The sequence below is a fragment of the Drosophila virilis genome, chromosome 4 (assembly GCF_030788295.1).
Source record: "Drosophila virilis strain 15010-1051.87 chromosome 4, Dvir_AGI_RSII-ME, whole genome shotgun sequence".
NCBI classification, from domain to species: Eukaryota; Metazoa; Arthropoda; class Insecta; order Diptera; family Drosophilidae; genus Drosophila; species Drosophila virilis.
In genome coordinates this window covers 6652227-6673282 of record NC_091546.1, presented here as the reverse complement: position 1 = coordinate 6673282, position 21056 = coordinate 6652227, and the positions used below count along the sequence as shown (strand labels likewise).

Genomic DNA, 21056 nt, shown 5'->3' with positions numbered 1-21056 from the left:
ACTAGCTAGACGGCAGTCGCTGCTGCTGGTGTTAGCGCGGCTCCCTTTTCATACATTTTATTTCTTTCGGTTTGTTTTTATCAGTGTTCGACGCTGGTTGCTTTCAGTACGTATTCGACTGCGGTTAACGGCGCAACAGGCCAGACGCAACGGCAGTTGAGAGAACGCAGGAAAAGTGAACACAAAATTCACGCGTGTTTTAAATTGGAAAAAAAAGAAGAAAATACTAAAGGGTTTACAATTAAGTGTTTATCGATAGATCGCACCAATACCAATACAAACTCCGCTAAAGTGCGTGCGTGTGCGTGTGTGTGCAAAAGAGCGCACAAAAAGGAAGCGCGAAAAAGTTCAAAAGCAAATTTCTCCAAACGCTTGCAAAATGTGCACATAAAACAAAGAGCGAAAAAAAAGCGCTTTAAAGACAGAGGCAAAAATAAAAAAAAATAAAAAAAACCCAAGCAAATTGCTTAAAAAAAAATTAACAAACATAAATAAACAGTAAACAGTCATTTTCGAAGATAAACAGTTTTGATTGCGCGCCCTAACCTCAAAATGGTTTCGCACTATTACAACACACTGCCGTATTCGCAAAAGCACAACGCCAATCTGGCGTACGCCTCGGCTGCGGCTGCGGGCCAACCCTGGAACTGGCCAACCAACTATCATACGCCGCCCAATCATCAGTTCCTGAGCGACGTGGACTCACCGCATGCCGCTGCCCATCATGCAGCCGCCCATCAAATGTACTACAATCCGCACATGTTCCATACGGCGGCGGCGGCGGCCAGCGCCAGCGATTGGCATTCGCCCGCCTCCAGCTCGGCGGCTGGCGAGAACTTTGTGCAGAATGTGCCAACAACGGCGCATCAGCTGATGCAACAGCATCATGCGGCGCACATTAACAGCGGATTGCCCAGCGGCGGCTCCAGCAGCTCGGCCAGCTCCGGCAGCAGCGGCTCTGCGCCGCCGGTGGGTGGTGCAGCGCCGGGCGCCACGCAGCTGAACGAGCCAAACGAGGCGGCAGTTCATGTCCAGCAGCAACAGCAACAACAACAACAGCAACAACAACAGCAGCAGCAGCAACAGCAACAACAACATATTGCCGAGGGTTTGCCATCGCCGCCCATAACGGTTTCGGGCAGTGAGATATCTAGTCCGGGTGCGCCCACCTCTGCCTCTTCGCCGCACCATTTGACCCATCATTTGAGTGCAGCGGGCAGCGTCAACAACAACAACAGCCCCTCGACACACAACAACAACAACAACAACAACAGCATCACGGCCAACAACAATCATCGCACATCGCCAGCGAAGACGCAATATTACGAATGGATGAAGAAACCCTCATATCCAGCACAACCGCAGCCGGGTAAGTCTACACACATCATATATACTAACATTTTGACGCTAGTGTAGTTGAGATGAAGAGATAAACTATATAACGGTAAAAGCCAACTCACAGTCAAAGTTAGACTCGAGTTTATTTTTTTCAACTCACTTCGTTTTGAGCACATTCCAATTGGAGTTCACTTTCGAGTGAAAAGCTGTTTACTTTACAATATCTTTTGCAAAATCTGACAATCAGAGTTCGACTGCAGTTCTTCAATTCCTTGTTTGCGATGCGAGTTAAGTACTCTACTGCGTTTTCACACACGATCTTAATTTATAAACACACACGCACGCACACACGTCTCATCTGCGCTGAATTAAGCAGCTAACTGAGCTGAAAGCTATCGACTGCCAAGCCTTGAAGATTGACCACTAAACGGTGGTAAAAGCTCAGTATCAAAATCTCAGCTATGATAGACTAACATTTTTTCTGCTGTGTATTGCGAAATATAACGGGCTTGGACGCCAATTCGAGCGCGAGTTAATTCAAATTGCATTGTCGCTGCACACGATCTTTCATTACACACACACACACATACACACACAGTATGCACTCTTGTGTGTGGTGAATTGTGCGCGCTCCGATTTACTCAGCTAAGCTGCACGAACGGAATGTCTCTGCTTTGTTTTGATTCAAGTTCGAATTCGCTTTTAGTCACCTTTCTGGGGTTTTCCGCTCATCCGCAACAACAGATCGCAAGCATTGTCTACCTCCGCGTTCGACCAAAGCTCGTGCTGTTCGCGCTTCAAAGGGAGTGAAAGAGATGGAAGCATAATTTTATAACAAACCGTAAGCAATTTGTGCTCGAATTGAGCGCACCTCCAAGGGCCATTAGCTCATAAAAATCAAATGTTTGTCTTCATTTTACGGCGCACCGCCTTGATTTATGCCCCAGGCTCAGCGGTCGCAGCCTGAAAAACTTGTCGATTCTGTTGACTAATTTTGTGTCGTAAATCAATTTAACTATAAAAAGAAGAAGAAAAAGAAGAGTGGAAAGAATATTCAATGGATACGATCGATTCCACAGTTTCTAATGAAAAATGCAAATAGATGTGAAAAGGCAGCGAACTGCTCTCACAGCAATTAGCGGCTCGAGAAGTGTTTCAAATAGGCATCAAATGAATAGAATGTTAGGTGTTCACTATTTATTTAGATCCAAACACTTGCATTGAGTCATTTTGTTGTCGTTGAAAAAGCTTCCTTGACTCTGTCAAGCCTCAACTCCATTCACTTCTCGCACGCTCACATTAAATGTCAAAAGCTTAAGGCTTTACATTATGCTTGTCGCTGTTCGGCGGCCATTTTTGTGGCCTGCTTCGAGCACTTCTTTTTTTCTCTTGTATTTACATAACAGAGCATTAACATTTACAGCGATGCAAATGCCAATGCACACACACACACACACATGCTTAGGCACTTGCATACCCACAAGCAAACACACACATGCCAAAACACGTGCGCAAGCGCTTACAATTTATGGCCGCGCTGCCCGTTTCGAAGTTGACGACATTCGATATCGACAACGATATCCATTAAGCCCATAAAATCGGTTGGTATGCAATTAACGTTTATTGGGCCCGCCGTTGTTATTTGTAATCCTTTAACGGGTCAAGATGACAAATTAAGATTATGCATTTTATTTATTATTCGTATAAATAATAAACAATACGACGCACACACAAAAATCTCTCTCTCTCTCTCGCTCGCTCTCTCTCTGTCTTTTGAACGCAAATTCTACCCTATGTTCGGGCATTCAGTGGGGTATATACATGCGTGTCATTCGATTCACAAAACGTGTCCAATCCCGCCAATTGGGTGTGGCAATAAAGTTCTTCGGCAATTGTTATTGTTTTTGTTGCTTGTACTTTTGTTTCAATAGCTGAGGCGGGGTTTTCGCGATTAGATTAGCAGCACTTGCCCGGCAAGGGGAATGGGGGGGGGGGGGGGGGGGGGGATTGCGTTTCTATAGAATGAAAAACCTTTGTGAAATCAACGGCCGCCTGTCAATGTTACCTGGTCCGGGGTTTCTATGTTCCTCCCATCATATATATATATATATATTAGTTGTTTTTTTTTTTTTTTTTTTTTTTGGGGTGATACCAAGTATCGAAACGTGTGCGTTATCTGCGGGCCATAGCCTGGTTATGGGCCGATAAGGGCGCCGTTTGGCGTATTGATTAAAACAATATAGCCAATAAACCAATAAAAATTAGTATTACTTCCAATAAAAACTAAATAGCGACATTTATGGCCAAATCTTTGCAATCATTATTAAAAATAAAAAAAAAAAAAAACAAACCAAACCGAACCGAACCGAATTATGAGAGCGACCAGGAAGAAACTTTAACTTGGCCCTACGATAAGCTGGCAGCAGGAACGGCTTGATATAGGCGTAGAGGGGGACGGTGGGGTGGGGGGATTCAACATGTCTTTATGTTCCATTGGGCTGGGCATAAAACTTAATGCCACATGACACATTGAGATTTAACGTGTCAATATGCACAAAATTTATAAATGTATCAGAAATGGAGGAAGAAGCAGAGTAGGAAAAAGAAGTGTAGGGAATAGGTAGAGCTATCTATAGAGCACATACATACATGTATGCTCTGGGCTCTAGATTCGTGTTGCCCCAATGTCTGGCCCCAAAAAAAAACAACAATATCAAATTACGATACACTGTAACAAAAAAAAGGTGGCTGACAACATAATTGTCTAGGAGTATCTATTGAGTTTGCCTTAAAATAAAGTTCCCATATATCAATTCTTAAGAAAAGAATCATCTTATTTCAAGAGTTGTTTTCTTAAGCAACAAAACTCCAACATTTCTTTTCCTGGCTAACAAAATGCCTGAAGAGAGCGAAGTTCAAAATTCTTATTTAACAAATTATCAAATATCCAGATAAAAAAAGTTTTTAATTCAAGAGTTTTTTAACCAAGTACCCAAATTGAAAAATATCCTTTCTTAGTCTAAAGACAAAATTCTTGTTGTAAAAGTTATTTTCTAAAAAATATCAAAATTCCTAAATATCAATACGCAGCCAAAGAACGAAGTTCTTTAGATCAGACTTCGAAATCCGAGACTTAATAAAGAATGCTTCAACTAAGAAGTTCTTCTTCTCCCTCTCTCTCTCGCTCTCTCTCTCTCTTTTCTTTAATTAAACATGTGCTTAATTCTGACATTCTCATTAAAACAGATTTAGGCTAAGAAAATATGCTTGAATTATAAAGAACACCTAGTCTAGCTTTTCTCTGAGTGTAGACCCATCCATAGGCCATATGAATTGCGACGTCGACTGCGACTGCGACGTGCGCTATTTGGTTGCATGATAAGCGATTAAAAATGGCCACTAGCTGGCCCGTTGCAGTCAGCGGGGCCGTATCCGTCGATGTTGTTCGCCGGAGTCGCCCGTCGATGTCGCCCGTCGATCGTTATCAGTGCTATCAATATTTGGTTTTTGTGCGCATTGCCGTCAGCATTTGTGGCCTGGGGCATGTGTCAAAATGAAGTCCGCCGCTTGATTAGCCCAGTTCAACATCATCATCATCATCATCGTCATCGTCATCATCATTATGATCATCTATGTGGCATAGGCAGAGCGACATTGGGTCTGACAAACGCTATCCATGATTGACATGCCAGGATTAGCTCACACACACTCGCACACTCGCACACACAACTTGTGGCTTGTTTTTGTTTTTGTTTTTTTTTTTTTTATCCATCAGCTCCATTTGCTTGGGACTTAGTTGTTTAAATATTGCGCCGCGTTTTGTTATTTGTATTGGCATTGATATTGGTAATAACTGAAATTTGTTGCTGCTAAGTAGCTGGAAAGCCCTTTCCATATATACACATGTACTCTGCGTGTTCTCTATAAGTTGTTGAATATGGACTTACGATCATGTATATATATCAAATATATATATATAGATACATTATTGTGTGTGCTGCAGGCGCCGCGGATTTGTCAGCCTTAGGAACTTTAACCGGGTAACAAGTTTGAGGGGGGAGGGAGAAGACAGAGGGAATTCGATTGGGCAACTTAAGACAGGCTAAAGTTGGCTTTGAGCGTGTAAATATAAATAAGCCTAAAGTGAGGATACGAAATCGATTTATATAGAGACTTAGTTTTGGATCAGACTTGTTTATGTAATTAAAGTAAGAGGAAATAAAGTTGAGTATGCGTAAGGTTATACGGAAAGATATGTGCCAGGGAAACAGAGGAAATCGATTTAAATAGAAACTTTGCTTATAAGTCTTCCAGCTCTAGAAATATATAATCCTAGTATACACAGTTACGCAATGATATATGCCAGGAAATAGAGAAAAGATTTCGATGAAGTCTTTTTCAGTTTTCAATAGGCCAAAACAATATGCCGGCATTCCGCCAAGTTTCTGATCTTAAATTGTTTACACGTTTATCAGCTAAACTGGAAAAGAAAAAAACTGTTAAAAAAAAAGTGAAATGAAATGTGAACAATTGCTAACTTAGATATAAACCGTGTTCAGTCAACATATTTCCTTTTGTCATAAACAAAAAAATGTCGCTGTTCGCTAAGCCCCAGCTGCGACATTAAAATCCGATTGTCAATCAAAATAGCTCATACGACGCGTTGTACGCGCAAATATTTTGCGTGTAAATAAAATATCAGTGCCTCATGCATATCTTTAGGCATAATTCCGTTGATTGACGGACGGACGCACTGACTGACGGACGCACGGACTGATTGAGCGACTTTTTAGAAACGTGTCAAGCTTATTGTGTACACGTTTTTGCTACTCTTTTTATGGCCGCGATTTGCAGTCCAGTTAATATTTATATATACGTATATACGTTGTGCCGTTAATCGCTTAACAATACAATAAAGTAGCAATAATTATAAAAAACTAAATTAAATGCTACTTTCAGAGAATATCGCCATAATATATCGCTATTAAATTATATGCCCCGACCATAACAATGAACAATGAACAATGAATATTGTATATGGTTGCCATATTCTGATTTTTATGCCACTTTAATTATGATGTTGATGATTATTAGCCTGGATTTGTACTGATTTGACGACTGTTTCATTCATTAATTGCGACCCGCTCGATTTGGCCCACTCGCCACTCGCCACTCGCTACTCGCTACTCGCCACTCGCCGCTCGCCACTCGCTCGAGTAAACATTGGGCCATATCTCACTTTTGCTTTCGACTTAATGATCTTGCAGCTGCATCTCTCGGGCACGCTCCGATGTTTGCCTAATGCCCGGCCTCAAAGATTATGCAAATATTGTTGCACGTTGACCCAACGCGTTTAACCTACTCAGATAAGAGCGAGTAGCCGAGCAGCAGCAGCGAGTAGAAAATTTATAGTTCACACCCAGAGCAAAGCCAAAGGAGTACACACAAATTTATTGCATATTATTTTGTTTAATATTTTTATGATATGCGCAAATTATCAATAATGTGTTGGCCCGGCTTATTATAACAACAAGAGCGCACGGCTATCTCTTGCCAAATAAATATAGAGTTGTTGAGAGCGCATATTGTTTCATTAGACCAAGAAGACTCGTCGCTTGGGAATTAGAACGCTTCAATTGTGAATGGATTCTAATTTGTAAAGTTCTTGCGATTGATTTTCTTAGCATCCAGCTTTTCCCGGCGCCAAATGCGATTCAAAGTGTCTTAAGTTTTGTAAGATTTTGTTTAAACATAATAAAAACTTAGGGAATGAAATGAAATTCCACTCGCAGCTGTGAAAAATTGATGGAAAATTGTTGTATACAAGTTTCTGTTTATCATCCTATCCCATAACAAAAACATTTTCAAAGATTTATGTGAAATTATATTGGGTAAAAGTGAAAGTAGAGGGCAATTCAGAAAGTTTAGTTTTAGTTTGGTCTCAAGCATATTTTAAAATTCTATTTAATTATAGTATTAATTACTTAATTATAGTATTTATTATAGCATTAATAACTGATGAGTTAAACAAACATCTATAAATAGACTAAATGCTAATTTTAATATTTAAATCTAATAAACGCAACATTCGCAGAACTGTGCAGCTCGCCCAATTTAGAGGACTTTACCGAATTGCTGGAAGCAGGTGGTACGCATCCAAAAAAATAATCCTAACTTTTCTTTAACTAACTTTTATGTTTTGTCTTGCTCGCTCATGTTCTTGTTCTTCCTCTTCTTATTGTTGTTGTTGTTCTTGTTCTTTTGTTTTTTTTTTTTTGCTTTGGCTTGCATGCGCCGCTCATAAATAAGCTCGAGTCGTATATTGTATATCGTATGTGTATATCGTATGTGTATATCGTATACATACAGCATATGATTATAAATGTTTATTGCATGCCTTCGCAGCCGCATTCAAAATAATTAACGTAAATTTGAGAATAATTCCACCCCCCCTGCCTCTAGACCAAGCTTCACGAACTACGAAATTTATGACTTTAATGGCAACTTCGAATTCCAGCTCGAGTTCGAGTTTCGAGTTTCGACTTCGACTTTGGGCTCGCAGTCAAATTGCGGCCAATGGCAGCCATTTTCTAAGCACAAACGGCGGCACTCCCCGCACCGTTCGAGACGCTCATAAACTCGATCCGCTGCCAAAATGGCGTGTTGGCCACATTTATATGGCCATCATCAGCCGCTTGCTCCGCCCTGCGTCTTGCGCCTTGGCGTGCCACAAATTTGGCTGCGGCACGTACGTGCGGCATTCGTTTGTGCCCCTGCACGCGATCTGATAATATATATATATATATTTTTTTTAACTCTTCCTGCTTTTCCTTCGTTGGCATTTATAATGCTGCGTGCCGGGGCGCGGCCTGGCTTTGCGATGCAGCTGGCGGGAAGGAGCGTGGGGGCGAGGGGGAGTAGGGGTTATTGTGCCTGGTGCCTTTTTGCATATGCATGGCACACACTCATAAAGCCGTTGCCATGTCGCATGTTTCCACTTTGATGTACGCCATTTTGAATTTCTACGTATGTGTGTGAGTGTGTGTGTGCGTATGAAAGAGTTATTTATTGTTGCGTGCATAGCATTAGTGGAACCTTAATTAGCCCTGATGGAAATTATATAGCTGATCTAATTTTTTAGATGAACAACGAAATGCGCCAAAATATCGTATAAAAACCTTTCGATTTGCCGTCGGACTTAGCTTAATATAAATTAACCCACAGCTAATTTTGTATGTTTGTCGTGGCCTCAGTTCTCATTTATCCCTCATTTGATTTTAGTTTCTATCTATCTATCACATCTATTAGCAGTATTGTTCGTGTTACATGGAGAATGTACATTAAATTAACATTTGAATACCAGACGCGATAACAGTTAACATCTTTACATAAATCGAAGGCATCGCTATGTGAAATACTCCCACAGCTCTCTGTTTGGTCAAGTAACAGCAGAGATAACACCGACGGCTGCGGACATCATCCAACAGCAGAAAATAACAATCATAATTACAGCCTAAGAGCAAATAGTTTTTTTTGCGCGCTCTTTGTAAGCTGCTGTCCACTCTCCTTCTGAATTGCTTTGCTTGCATTGCTGCCCTTCGCTCTAACCGGCGAGCGTCTTATTGGAGTTTCGTTTCGATTCGCTTTACATATTGTTATAACCAGGCAGTCTTTCGTTTTGATCGCAACCTAGGCACAACTAATTCGAGTTGGCTGCCAAGCAACAATTTAAAACTTATAAATTCTAATAAGTGCCCTGCGCGGCAAATAAATCCATTTGAAAACTAATCTAAGTGTTTGAATTTCGCTGCACAAGCAGTTAGAATTAATTGGTTGCAAAAAGGCTTGCAACTACACACTCTCCACTAATGTCACGAGTCTCCAAAATGTTTAGACATATGAAGGCTGCAATTAAATACGCTCTCGCATTGATTTATATGCATGCTGATTCCACCTCACACTCCTTTACAAATAAACAGCCGCCGCAAAGGTGGTAAATTTGCCAGGCCCAAGACAAGAACAAAGCAAAAAAAAAATAAATAAATAAATAAAAATAAAAAGGGCAAAAAAGGAAAAATAAAATAAACGTCAAATCGAATCAAATGATTTTATGATGTAATTTGAGCTAATATTTACGATATAACAGCATCTAAAACAGCAGCAAAATGCCAAATAAATGTTATTGTTATATTGTCGCTTGGGTGGTGAGCTGCTGCCCGTTAGCTGTTATTGTTGTCTCTGCCTTGCCACAGCCATGAAAATACATTTATGATGCTCACCACAGCCACACTCACACACACAGACACTCTCACTCTCTCACGGTGTCTTTCCCACCCACTCGCCACATTTATGCTCAACTTTAAGTTGAGCTCAGAAACAAATTGTTGAGTGTTGAAAAGTCAAGTGGTGGACTCTGCTGCCGAATGTTGAGTGCCTCAGTCCCAGGAGTGCAATAACTGAAATTGCTGCTGAGCGTCAAAGCGGGGTGGGGACTGAGCGAGCTGCCCGAAACTTTTGACCCAGGCTAAAGCTTTAATTTCGAAATTTTAATAGAGCAGAGAGCGAGCGAGCGAGCGAGCGTGCGAGAGAGAGCGCGAGCAGGTAATAAATGTCTCCCAATAGATTTGTGTTCACATGCCGAGCACTTCATTTACTTTGCGTCCTTATTTTGTCATCATCTTGGGCAATGCCCGCACCCCCCGCAGCATACTCACCCGCAAACACACCACACACACACACACACAGATAAAGATGTACCGCAAGTGACAAATTAACACGCAGCATGCAGCAGGCCGCATTAATGCGCAACCACCAACCGGCCCGTAACTAACCGCAACGCTTAACGGTTAACTATATATTGTAACTGAACTGTAACTGTAACTGTCAGTGTCCTTGGTCGCTGTGATTGGTCCGCTGGGAACTGTGCATATAATTGCCGCAATCTTTGCGTATGTCCGGCTCTGTTTTGGCAACAGCTGTTCGAAAAATCGGCGCTACCTGCTCGTATATTAATATAATTTATGGGCCAAATTGTCAATTGTCTCTTGACAATCATTTACGGCTTAACTTTGCTCCATATTCCAATACCCCCCACCCCCACCCGCAGCCCCAGCCCCAACCCAGCTACCCCTTCAATTATATAATCGCATGCGCTATAAAATCTTAAAGCCTACCAGCTATTGGCATTTGTATTGTTTGCACTCTTTTCCTTTGTCGGCAGCCAGAGATACAAACACACACACACACACACACACACACACACACACATTTGTTGCGCCCATAAACTATTCGATTGTTTGTCATTGCGCGCACCAGTTGTGAATTATTACACTGAGACACATTAACGATAAGGTCAGGGGCAACAGGAGCAAGTGCTTGTCAAAGAGTCCACACAATTTGTTCAAAGTCGAATTTTGTGAAATGATTCACAAATGACACAAAAAGCAAACACAATTTTACGAGCAGTAAATTGCAAAGTTTCGAAACATAAATCTTTTGCTTAAAGGATTTATTAAGTTTTATTTCGATTGGTTTTATTTTTTATATGATTTTGATTTTTGAGAATTGCTCAAATACAAGCAAATATTAAGTTTATAATGAAGTTTTTTTCAAGCGATTTTTATGATTTTCAGAAGGTGCGGCAAATATAGAAGTTCGATTTTGTAGAATTAGGGAAAGTGCTTGAAAAAGTCGCTTTATATGACTTTATGAAATATATATATATATATATTGCTATTGCATGACAAAAAATTATGGTAAATTTTTCAATTTTCAACATTTTTCCACAAATATTTTTCAATTAATTTTTGTATGTCATTGAAATGATGATGTACGATCTATAAGATGTCTCGGAAAAATATAGTAAAAAATCGTTTTTCATTTTTGTTTTTAATAAACTAAACCCCAGACTTTGAGGCAGCTTAGTAAAGTTTTAGTTAGAAGAGATTAATTTGTTCAAATTTAAACATTTTCAGTTTTTAGATATGGAAATCTTTGTAGAACACTAGATAAAATATATATCTGCCGTATAAAATGTTGTCAAGTAGATTGTTCAAATTTGAACAATCTAAAAAGTTGTAAGATCTTGCTCAAGAGCAGCTTGAACAAATCCAAAGTAGACAGTCTAAACTAGTTAAAGGAACGCGGACATATCTGGGGCTTCTTACAGACAGATCGATGTATAACTATATAGATATATATATATATATATATATAGATCTGCCGGAAGCTAGCAAGTTTTTTGCGCAGTGTCGGCGCAGTCCGGGCCAGTTCGTGCCGCCCATTGCAACATAAACATACGTATATAGACATGGGTATTACAATTGACAACCATTAGGGCTTATCGTAGGTACCAAATGCAACTGTTGCAACTCCTCGAAGCGAAGTTCTTGATGCAGGCGTGCTGTTGATACAGACCTCAACTGGGATTAGGGGAGTGCGTGCATTTGAACTATGCCGCCGGGCAATGGGCGAACGGCAATCGATAGGCAATGTCAACTAATCCATCAAATACATATACATATATACATATATATATATATAGATATATATAAGCTCCATGTGGCATGCCCCACTTGCCACACACACGCACTATTCCTCAATTCGACAGCATTTGTTCAAATTATTCTTTTTTTCTTTGGGTGGTTACGTACCGCACACCACCCCCCCCCCCCTCCTCCCCGCGCCCCACGCTGTGCCAGTGAGAAAGCCATAAAAAAATGTCACACCTTTTTGTTATTGCTTTAGTGGCTGCCACAAGGCAAGCATATGCAGCATTCTATTTAATTACAAATAAAATGTATTTTTCCCTTTTGTTTGTTTATCTCAAAGAATATTTGCGCCATTTGAGCTTTGTGCTCTATTTGCAAAAATGACTTGTTTTTTTTTCACAATTTTTTATATTTATATATGTATCTTTTATTTATTTTTTGGGTTTTTGGGCGCCCATTGAATTATGAGCGCGTATATCTTATCAAGGCAGAACAAAAACCCATTCGGAAGATCTGTGCGCCGTCTATTTGTCCAGACTGCGACTGCGTCTCAGTTAGATTGGACCAGAAAGTGTGCGTATTTATTTTGTGTGTGCTGATAATAAAACACTCAGTTAAAGGTTTAGTTAGTTTCTAGTTTATTGTTTTATATGTATATGGCAAATACACACACAATTTATTTATTGGCCCATGGCCGTGAAGGTCAGACGCAGCCTCACAATGTCGCTGCCCAGCAACAACAACAACAACAACAAGAACAAGTACTTGGCTCCAGTTTTGGCCAGGTCCACACATTGTTTACACACACCGTTTTCTAGGTGTGAGAAATTTGTGCCCAAAGTGCCAACAGATAATATTGTACATAGTTTAAATTGGGCTACAATTTTATGCCCGTACTCTTTCAGTTCAAGTGACTTTTTATAGGGTATTCCATGAATTGTTTTCAGTTTAGCAAATAAATCTTTATAGACCATTTTTGTCGCAGGAGTTTTCTTTCAACTCGTTTCGCGGGCTCATTTTCTCTCTGTGTAGTCAAACATTTCCAATCGAAAATCTCTAAAAACTATATATATATATAGAGTATTTGGTTAGCTGAGAGTTTTGATGCTCTATTTGGGTTTCTATACAGACTTAAACTATGGCAGTTATATGATATAGTGCGCCGATCCGGCCAGTTCTGATATTAAACTGAATTTAGTCTCAAAACTAGTTCGCTTGAAAAAAAGACAGACTATAATAGATCAAGTGCAGATCTGGAATATATATACTTGCAGGATTAGGAGAGAGGAGTATAATAAATATTCTTAAATATATGCATCATAAGAAATTCAAAATTTACTCAAATATATCCACAAAAGTTTAGTGTTCAAATGTTTATAGAAGAATCTATATGCCAGTTCCTTTTTTTCATTTTGCAGAGAGAATAAAGGAAGCTTGAAAAAGTTGCTAACTTTGAGAAAAAAAAAAACGACATAATCATATGTTACTCTCTTACTCAAAAAAAAAAAGAAGTTGACTTTTTATATAGATATATAGGAAATAGAAAAAAAGTTTATATAAGCAATAGAATTTTGGGAAAACCTTAATCAAATCCGAGTTTTTCACGCATTTTCCTTTATATAACACGGCGGAGTTACAAATTATTGCGAAATTGTACAGTTGACAAAAAGACAACAAAATAAATAAATAAATAAATTTTATTGTTATTTTTGTTAAGTTCAATTTACACAAGGAAATCCAGCTTGATGATTGTGGATTTTTGCCTGATATACATAGAATTTCTTTGGCTTTCGGTTTTTTGCCTTTTAATGGTGACAAATATTTGTGCACTTCCCTTCCAAGTCTGTCTAAACAGTTGCGGGTTATCAGCATTAGGCGTATTAAACGCGCCCCGTTTATCAGGCTCAGCCAGTTGGCCAAGAACACGCGCGGGCCAAAAAAAAAAAAAAACAAGTAAGAGGTTCTAGTCCGCAGCTCCCGACTAGGGGATACCCTGAACCCTCCTCTTCCAACAGCAAACGCACACATATATTCTATTATAGAAGCTATATGTCAAGTTTGGGGACTCTAGCTCTTGTTATTTACCTAAATTGGATGAAAAACAGTTTATCGATATCGATTTTTATCGATTGCTGGGAAAAGGAGTTAGTTATCGTTTATCGGAAACAAACTAGGAGCACCTACATCTAAAATTTCAAGTCTATAGCTCTTATAGGTTCAGACAGACAGACGGACATGGCTAGATCGACTCGGCTTTTGAGGCTGATCAGGAATATATATACTTAATGGGGTCGGAGATGCTTCCTTCTGCCTGTTACATACATTTGGATTTGGCACAAACACAATATACCCTTATACACATTTTTAATGGGTAATCAGAGGCCAACTAAAATCGCAAAGAGACTACAAAATGTGAGATTTATTATTGGCCGGGCGGGCAGAGAGACGACAAAAAGGCTGTAGATAGATTAAGTATTGTGTGGACTTAGCAGGAATGAGGCTTTAATTTTTATATGACGATTGCCACATTTGACTAAACAAACTGGCGACGATGTTGTTGATGTTGCTGCTGCTGATGATGATGACGACGGCGAATGTTATAAATTCATGTCTAAACAAAAGTGTAAAAAATAAACACGACTGCGAGAGCGACAAGATAAGGCGCAAAGCCAAAGTTTTCAGTTTTCTATTCTTTACGTTTTTTTCATTTTTTTTTTTTTGGCCCAAAACTTTGTCTATGCTCTTGCAATCGCAGCTGCAGAGCAGGTAACTAACGATTCGTAGTTCGAACCTGCAACCAACTTTTAATTGTGCCAACAAATAATAGTGCATTGACTACCAAAATACACTTAACTTTTTTGTTGAATTGCAAATTTTGGCTTCTCTTCAAATTTAGCCCGCATTTTGTGTATGAAAATATTTAAGGCTCGGAATATTTTCAGTGCAAAGGGGCAATTGTTAATTAATGGGAGGTTTTTTTTTTGCTATTTAAGAACTTGACAGAGCATTTAAAGAGCTTAACGTGCAGGCTGGAAACTGGCTCAAATCTTCTTCGATTAAACATAGATTGAATATGCTTTTAATTTTACATACATTTAACATAGATTGAATATAGATTGAATGTAGATTGAAGACAGATTGAACAAAGATTGAATGTAGATTGAAGATAGATTGACAACAGATTAAAAACAGATTGAATGTATATTGACTATAGATTGAAGACAGATTGAATACATATTGAATATAGATTGAACACAGATTGAATGTAGATTGAAGACAGATTGAACATAGTTTGAATGTAGATTGAATCTAGATTGAACGTAAATCAAATATAGATTGAAGATAGATTAAACATAGATTGAATACAGATTGAAGACAGATTGAATATAGATTGAACATAGATTGAATGTAGATCAAATATAGATTGAATATAGATTGCAAACAGATTGAATACAGATTGAATATACATTGAATATAGATTAAAAATATATATTTTACATAGATTGAATATAGATTGAATATAACTTAATTTTTTGGAATTTAGAAAATTTAGAAAATATATGACAAACGCGCCTAAGAATTGCGAGAGAGTTTCACGAGCCAAAAGTAAAGGCAGCAAGCTGGTTCGAACTTTTCAGGCGAAACATGGACTATAAACCTTTTTTTTTACAGAACTGTTTAATATTTCTACACACATTTGAATTGCTGAAGAGAATAGGGCTTCGATTTCCTTCTGTTAATGTTAGATTCACATAATATCGCAGCTTTCGCTTCTCTCTCTTTGCTTCTCTCTTCTCTGCACACTGTTCTCTTTTCCCCTTTGGAATAGAGTAATGCCTCGTATATCGTATATCATTGCAGCGCATTTTTAAGGTCTTTAACACCTATTTTGTTGCCGGGCCCGCCTGCATGCTCTAGTTACCCGGCCCGGCCCGCTCCGCTCCGGTCCGGCCCGGCTCGGCTCGGTTGGGCCTATCTGCTGGCAAATGTCGCCTGAACTTATCATCTGTGAAAATATTTGTATGTTTGCTTGCTTGTTTGCTCGATTTTAATTGTGGCCACGGAGCCAAGCGCATAGAAAAAATATAAAGTACAAAAAATTAGAGCAAAATCCCAACAAAAAAAAAAATAAAAATAAAAATGTTTGCATTGCGTTTTGTTATGTGAGAGAGTTAGGCAGAGTGTATGTGTGTGTGTGTGTGTGTGTGCGTTTATCACGTAGGCAGACGCAACTATGGCATGACATGATCCCGTGGCCTTTTTCATGCCTCGTCTTTGGCTGTTTGTCATTTATTTGAATTTTGATTGACTAATTGCGCAGCGAACGTGCTGAGAGAGATCAGAGAGCAGATCAGGTCGTTCTACACAAGGTGTCTTTGGCGGCGCCCACAAAACAGGGGGCATTGCCAAGGGGGGCGCAATTTAGAAAATTTTGATGTTTACCGCAGCGAAAAGTTGACAAACTTTTGATCGTGACATGGCCAACGCGGTTTGCACATTTTATGGCCTATCTTAATTCAAATATTGTCGGCTTGCATGACAACCCCGATGATAATGACAATGACAATGATGATGACAATGATGATGATGATGGTGATGATGATGATGGGTGGATGGGTGAACTGTTTGCCCAGTCAGTCACTCACGTGGCTCTGACGACAAACGAGCTCGGTTAAAGAATTTTCATAAATTATTCACAATTCGAAAAGTTTAACAAAATGCAACATTTGCTTCCAGCATGAAACATAATTATTAATAATATTATTTTATAATATTAATAATATTTTTATATATTATTAATTATTATTTAGCTTATTAATGTTAAGATTAAATATTCTTTAAGCTGTTTATTTAAATAAAAAAATGCCAACAAAATTGATTTATTCAAATCAAAAATTAAAATAATTTTCTTTTAAATTATTTCCTCTGCGATTTAACAAATATTCTCACATAATTTTGCTTGTTATTCAAAATTATGTTTATTTTATGCAAAAATTGCAGAAGTAGTTTTTCGAGTCTTTTATTGGATTATCCTGTTCCTTTTTGTGCCAAGTTCCTGACACTGATTTACACTCACTTTTTTTTTGGATTTGTACATCTTCATTTGATGCAAATTGAACTAATTAAAGTTTCATTTACTTTCGCTTCATTTGCAGGCAAAACGCGCACCAAGGACAAATATCGCGTCGTCTATACGGACTTTCAGCGCCTGGAGCTGGAGAAGGAGTACTGTACGTCCCGTTATATAACCATACGCCGTAAGAGCGAATTGGCGCAATCGTTGTCGCTGTCGGAGCGCCAGGTGAAGATCTGGTTCCAGAATCGACGCGCCAAGGAGCGCAAACAGAACAAAAAGGGCAGCGATCCGAATGTTATGGGCGGCGTCCAGCATACGGACTACAGCCAGCTGCTGGATGCCAAGACAAAACTGGAGCCGGGCCTGCATCTGCAGCACACGCTGCATTCGATGAACCCAATGGCGGCCATGAACATATCCGCCATGCGGCTTCATTCGCACTCCCATCTGGCGGCCCACAGTCATGCGCTGGCCGCGGCTTCTGCCCATTCCCATCAGCTGCAGCACAGCGCCCAGATGTCCGCCGTGGGCGTGGGCACGCTCTCCATGTGACATGATTATGCAGGCGCCGTTGAGCCGAATAGCTATGAAAGCAGCGGGGGAGGCAGCGGGGGAGGCAGCGGGGGCGGCAGCTATGGCTATGCAGCGTGTCCACGTGATCTGGCCGTGGATTTGGCTTAAGCACTTTGTATTGGTCGGCCAGGGGGGGGTTGTGGGTGAGTGTGTGTGGGAGAGGGGATGGTGGGCGGGGTCAAACAGTTAGACTGTTTGTGCAGCCGGATGCGTATGCCGTCGTCGACCTTTGAATATTGCACGTTGTTAATTTTTGTGATTGTATATTCACGGCGTTCGTGGCACGCCTCCTGGCTGGCCACGCCCACAGCGGCACAAATTTCATTGCATAACTTTGTGGCCCAATTGTATGTAATATGTTTTTATTTTTTTTTTCTTGGTTTTTTGTTCTAGTTAATGTTTAAAATGTAAGCGCAAGATTTGATTAGTTAGCATCGAGACACACACACACACACACACACGCACACACATATATATATATATAAAGTATTGCAGAAACAAATCCATCAGAAAAGAAAAAAAAAACATTTAAATTAATATTTAAACAATATGTTAAGCCGTCCCGCTTGTCTTATTGCTTTTAAACAAAAACACAAACTATATTATAATTTAGTTAATATTGAGAAAGTTTTTAATATTTTGGTGCAATTTGATTACACACACACACACACACACACACACATGTAAATATGTAACAGAACACAAGTTTTAACGTTTATTACTTAAATGCGGTAATAACAATTAGTTAGTTACTAGACTAAATTGAATTTAATGTTAATAACAGCAAAAAGCAACAGCACAAAGCACAAACACACACACACACACACACACACACACATACATATTTTGTGCACAACAAATTAAATATATAATCTAAGTAATTATTGCATATCAACATTTGTGGCACACGTGCTTGTAATTTAATGTTTAGTTAATTAATTTATGTAAAATCCATGTGCTATTTGAATTAAACAAAAATAAAATTTAAAAGAAAAACAAACAACAAACAAAATGATTTTCGTTACATTTGGGGGTTAGTTTCGGTGTGAACTATTCACAATAGCAGCAGCTGATTTGCTCCACCTACTGGCAAGAAGAGGAAGCAGAGCTGTCAATTTGATTTCACATTGCCTACGCCTTCTCCGCTCAAACGCCATTGACACGCTCAGCTGACACTATTGCGTGCTCTGTTGCACTAATTGGATATATGCGCCGTCTCAGTTGGCTTGCTGCATGTAATTGAATTCGAATGATATGAGTACTCCATACAAACACACACACACATGCACGCACACTGACAAAGCGGCTAACATATTAGCAATTGGAGAGTCAACATTTGGAGAGTATTAGCTTATGTATATGTACATAAATGCAGCATGTATGCAGGTTCACCTTTGGAGACTGTGACACGAATATCTTGCTTTTACCGCTTCGATTGATTTACGATGCTCACTTTCCGATTTATTGAGATGGCTGCCAATTAATACATAGTATCTGTTGCGGATACACAGTCAATGCCAAGGCAACACCATCAAAAGAGTCAACTATGTATGTGTTGTGCAGCGTCGAAGGGCGCGGAGATAAAAATGTAAAAGTCAAATACATAAAAATATAACGAAAGAATTAACATTTTTTCACAGCAATAAATGCATAAAAGTCAAATATATGCCGATATATGGCATAAAATTTATAATCTTTTGCAGCGCAGCGCATTGGATGCTCAGCTCAGCCATTGTCAGCGCTAATAGAGACATACCGAAAACAGCTCGACTGGAGAATTCGAAGTGAACGAAATGAAAAACTTTGAATTTCGAGCGGACGTTACTTTTCGGTCTGCCATAAACTTTTATGGGCCCGAAAAGACGACGACGACGACGACGACAATGGCGCAGCTGTAAGCAGAAGTTACGTTGATTGGAGAGTGTAGCTGTAACTCTAGGGGTCGATTGGGCCGATCCTCTGGGTGCCAATTAAGACAGCAGCCGCCATCATATCATAAAACTTTTTTTTTTTCCATTCGTGAGCGATCTTAAAAAGATCATACCGTACATTTTATGGCAGCCGAACAGCCGGATAGCCAGAGTTGCCAACTCTTATGCCTCTTATGCTATTCACAAGAAGTGAGGTTATAAATCACTTGGCATTTGCCCGCTTCTTTTTCAGTTGCAATTGAATGGATGTCAATGTGCTCACAAAATGGCGTGCGCATGCATAAGCTGTGAATTCCCAGTAATTGGAAATGTGCAACTGCGTTTTATCGAAACGCATGTGTAATGCGGTAGCCGACACAAAAGTCGGCAAAAGTCAAAAACAATTGCGCATTCGTGTTCGTTACAGACGGCTGACGGCCAAAAGCCAGAAGAGTTGAGAGAGTTTAACCCGAATGTGAAATCTCCAATTTAGCTCGAATCTCGAAAATCTCGGCTGGAACCAATGCAAACATGACCTCGTCCCGCTGCTCGAGCGCCTGCGCAGCCGCAATGCGATCGCGCTGCATCCGTTCGTTCGCCTGGATACCGTTTTTTTTTTCTCCCTCTTCTTCTTCTTCTTCTTTTTTTTAGCATGTAGGTGTGAAAATGCAGCACACACTTCCTTTTATCGGCACTCGGACTGTTTGCTTACTTACGGTTCGTTATTTTTTTTTTTTTGCCTCTCTCTTTTTTGCATTAAAGTCAAAATATTTTGGGTTGCACGCAGTAAATATCAAAGGGGGGGGTGGTAAAAAAAAAAAAAAAAAAGAAACGTTTTCAGCAATCGACTTTGCGATTCGATTCGTATCAAATCTAGACAGGTTGTATATACTCACGGTCAGTTCGGCACGGTCTGGACATTTCCGATTTTGTTAATCTGCTGCATTATAAATCAACTGTCGAGAGCCACTCCGAGCTTGTTTTTCTTGTACCAGTCGAGGTACTTGAAAACTCTAGCATGATTTCTGTTGCCATTCGGCTAAGCCTAGCCATATACCATAAATGGCAAGCCCTGTGCCGATCTGGCATCACAGAAATTGAAAGATTTTCAGTTTTTTGCCTTTGTTCAGTTCGGTTACACTGATTTGCAATTTCACAAAAGTATGTACATAACCTAAACTCTATGGCTAATGCCTATTCCTATAAATTTACAATTGGAACTGGCAAAGTTTGTACTTGAGTGGAGAGCAGCAAAACAGTAGCCGGGTATTTAGGTTTATTTGCACATTATACTTAATTAAAGCGCCCACAACGCAATCACATGACAGCCAGAGACAATGCTCTAATCAGTTTCTCAAGCGTGAACTGAATGCAAAATGTTTACGGCGGAGATGCACATATAAAAAACCTACGGAGAGCTGTCCTCTTATCTCCAGCATGATCGAGATAATTAATTTATGCCTAGCTGCATATTTGCTGGTTCCACCCAAACGCATCTTTATCCGGTTGCCTGTCTCAAGTTCAGATCGAAGGTGAGAAAGACAAAAAGTTGTATTTTATGCGGGAGTTTGATTAACACATTATTCGGTGTGTGAGTTTTTGTGTTTATGGAAATTAAGCAACAAGTTTTTATTAGTAAGCATGCACTAATTAAACTCTGTCTATATG

At 39.6% G+C, this 21056-nt stretch overlaps 1 protein-coding gene across 2 annotated transcripts; it reads left to right on the top strand.

Annotated features, from left to right (window-relative positions):
• The first annotated feature begins 87 nt into the window (after window positions 1-87).
• cad (caudal type homeobox) lies at window positions 88-18359 on the top strand. 2 transcript variants are annotated; one of them, XM_032438019.2, is made up of 2 exons: window positions 88-1369; window positions 7433-7521. In XM_032438019.2, the coding sequence occupies exons 1-2, from the start codon at window positions 553-555 to the stop codon at window positions 7504-7506; spliced, it is 891 nt and encodes a 296-aa protein (XP_032293910.1). In that variant the 5' UTR covers window positions 88-552; the 3' UTR covers window positions 7507-7521. The 2 variants fall into 2 exon arrangements, with proteins under 2 accessions (XP_032293910.1, XP_002052691.3); XM_002052655.4 differs by lacking the exon at window positions 7433-7521 and adding an exon at window positions 16985-18359 and having other exon boundaries at window positions 99-1369.
• The last annotated feature ends 2697 nt before the right edge of the window (window positions 18360-21056 follow it).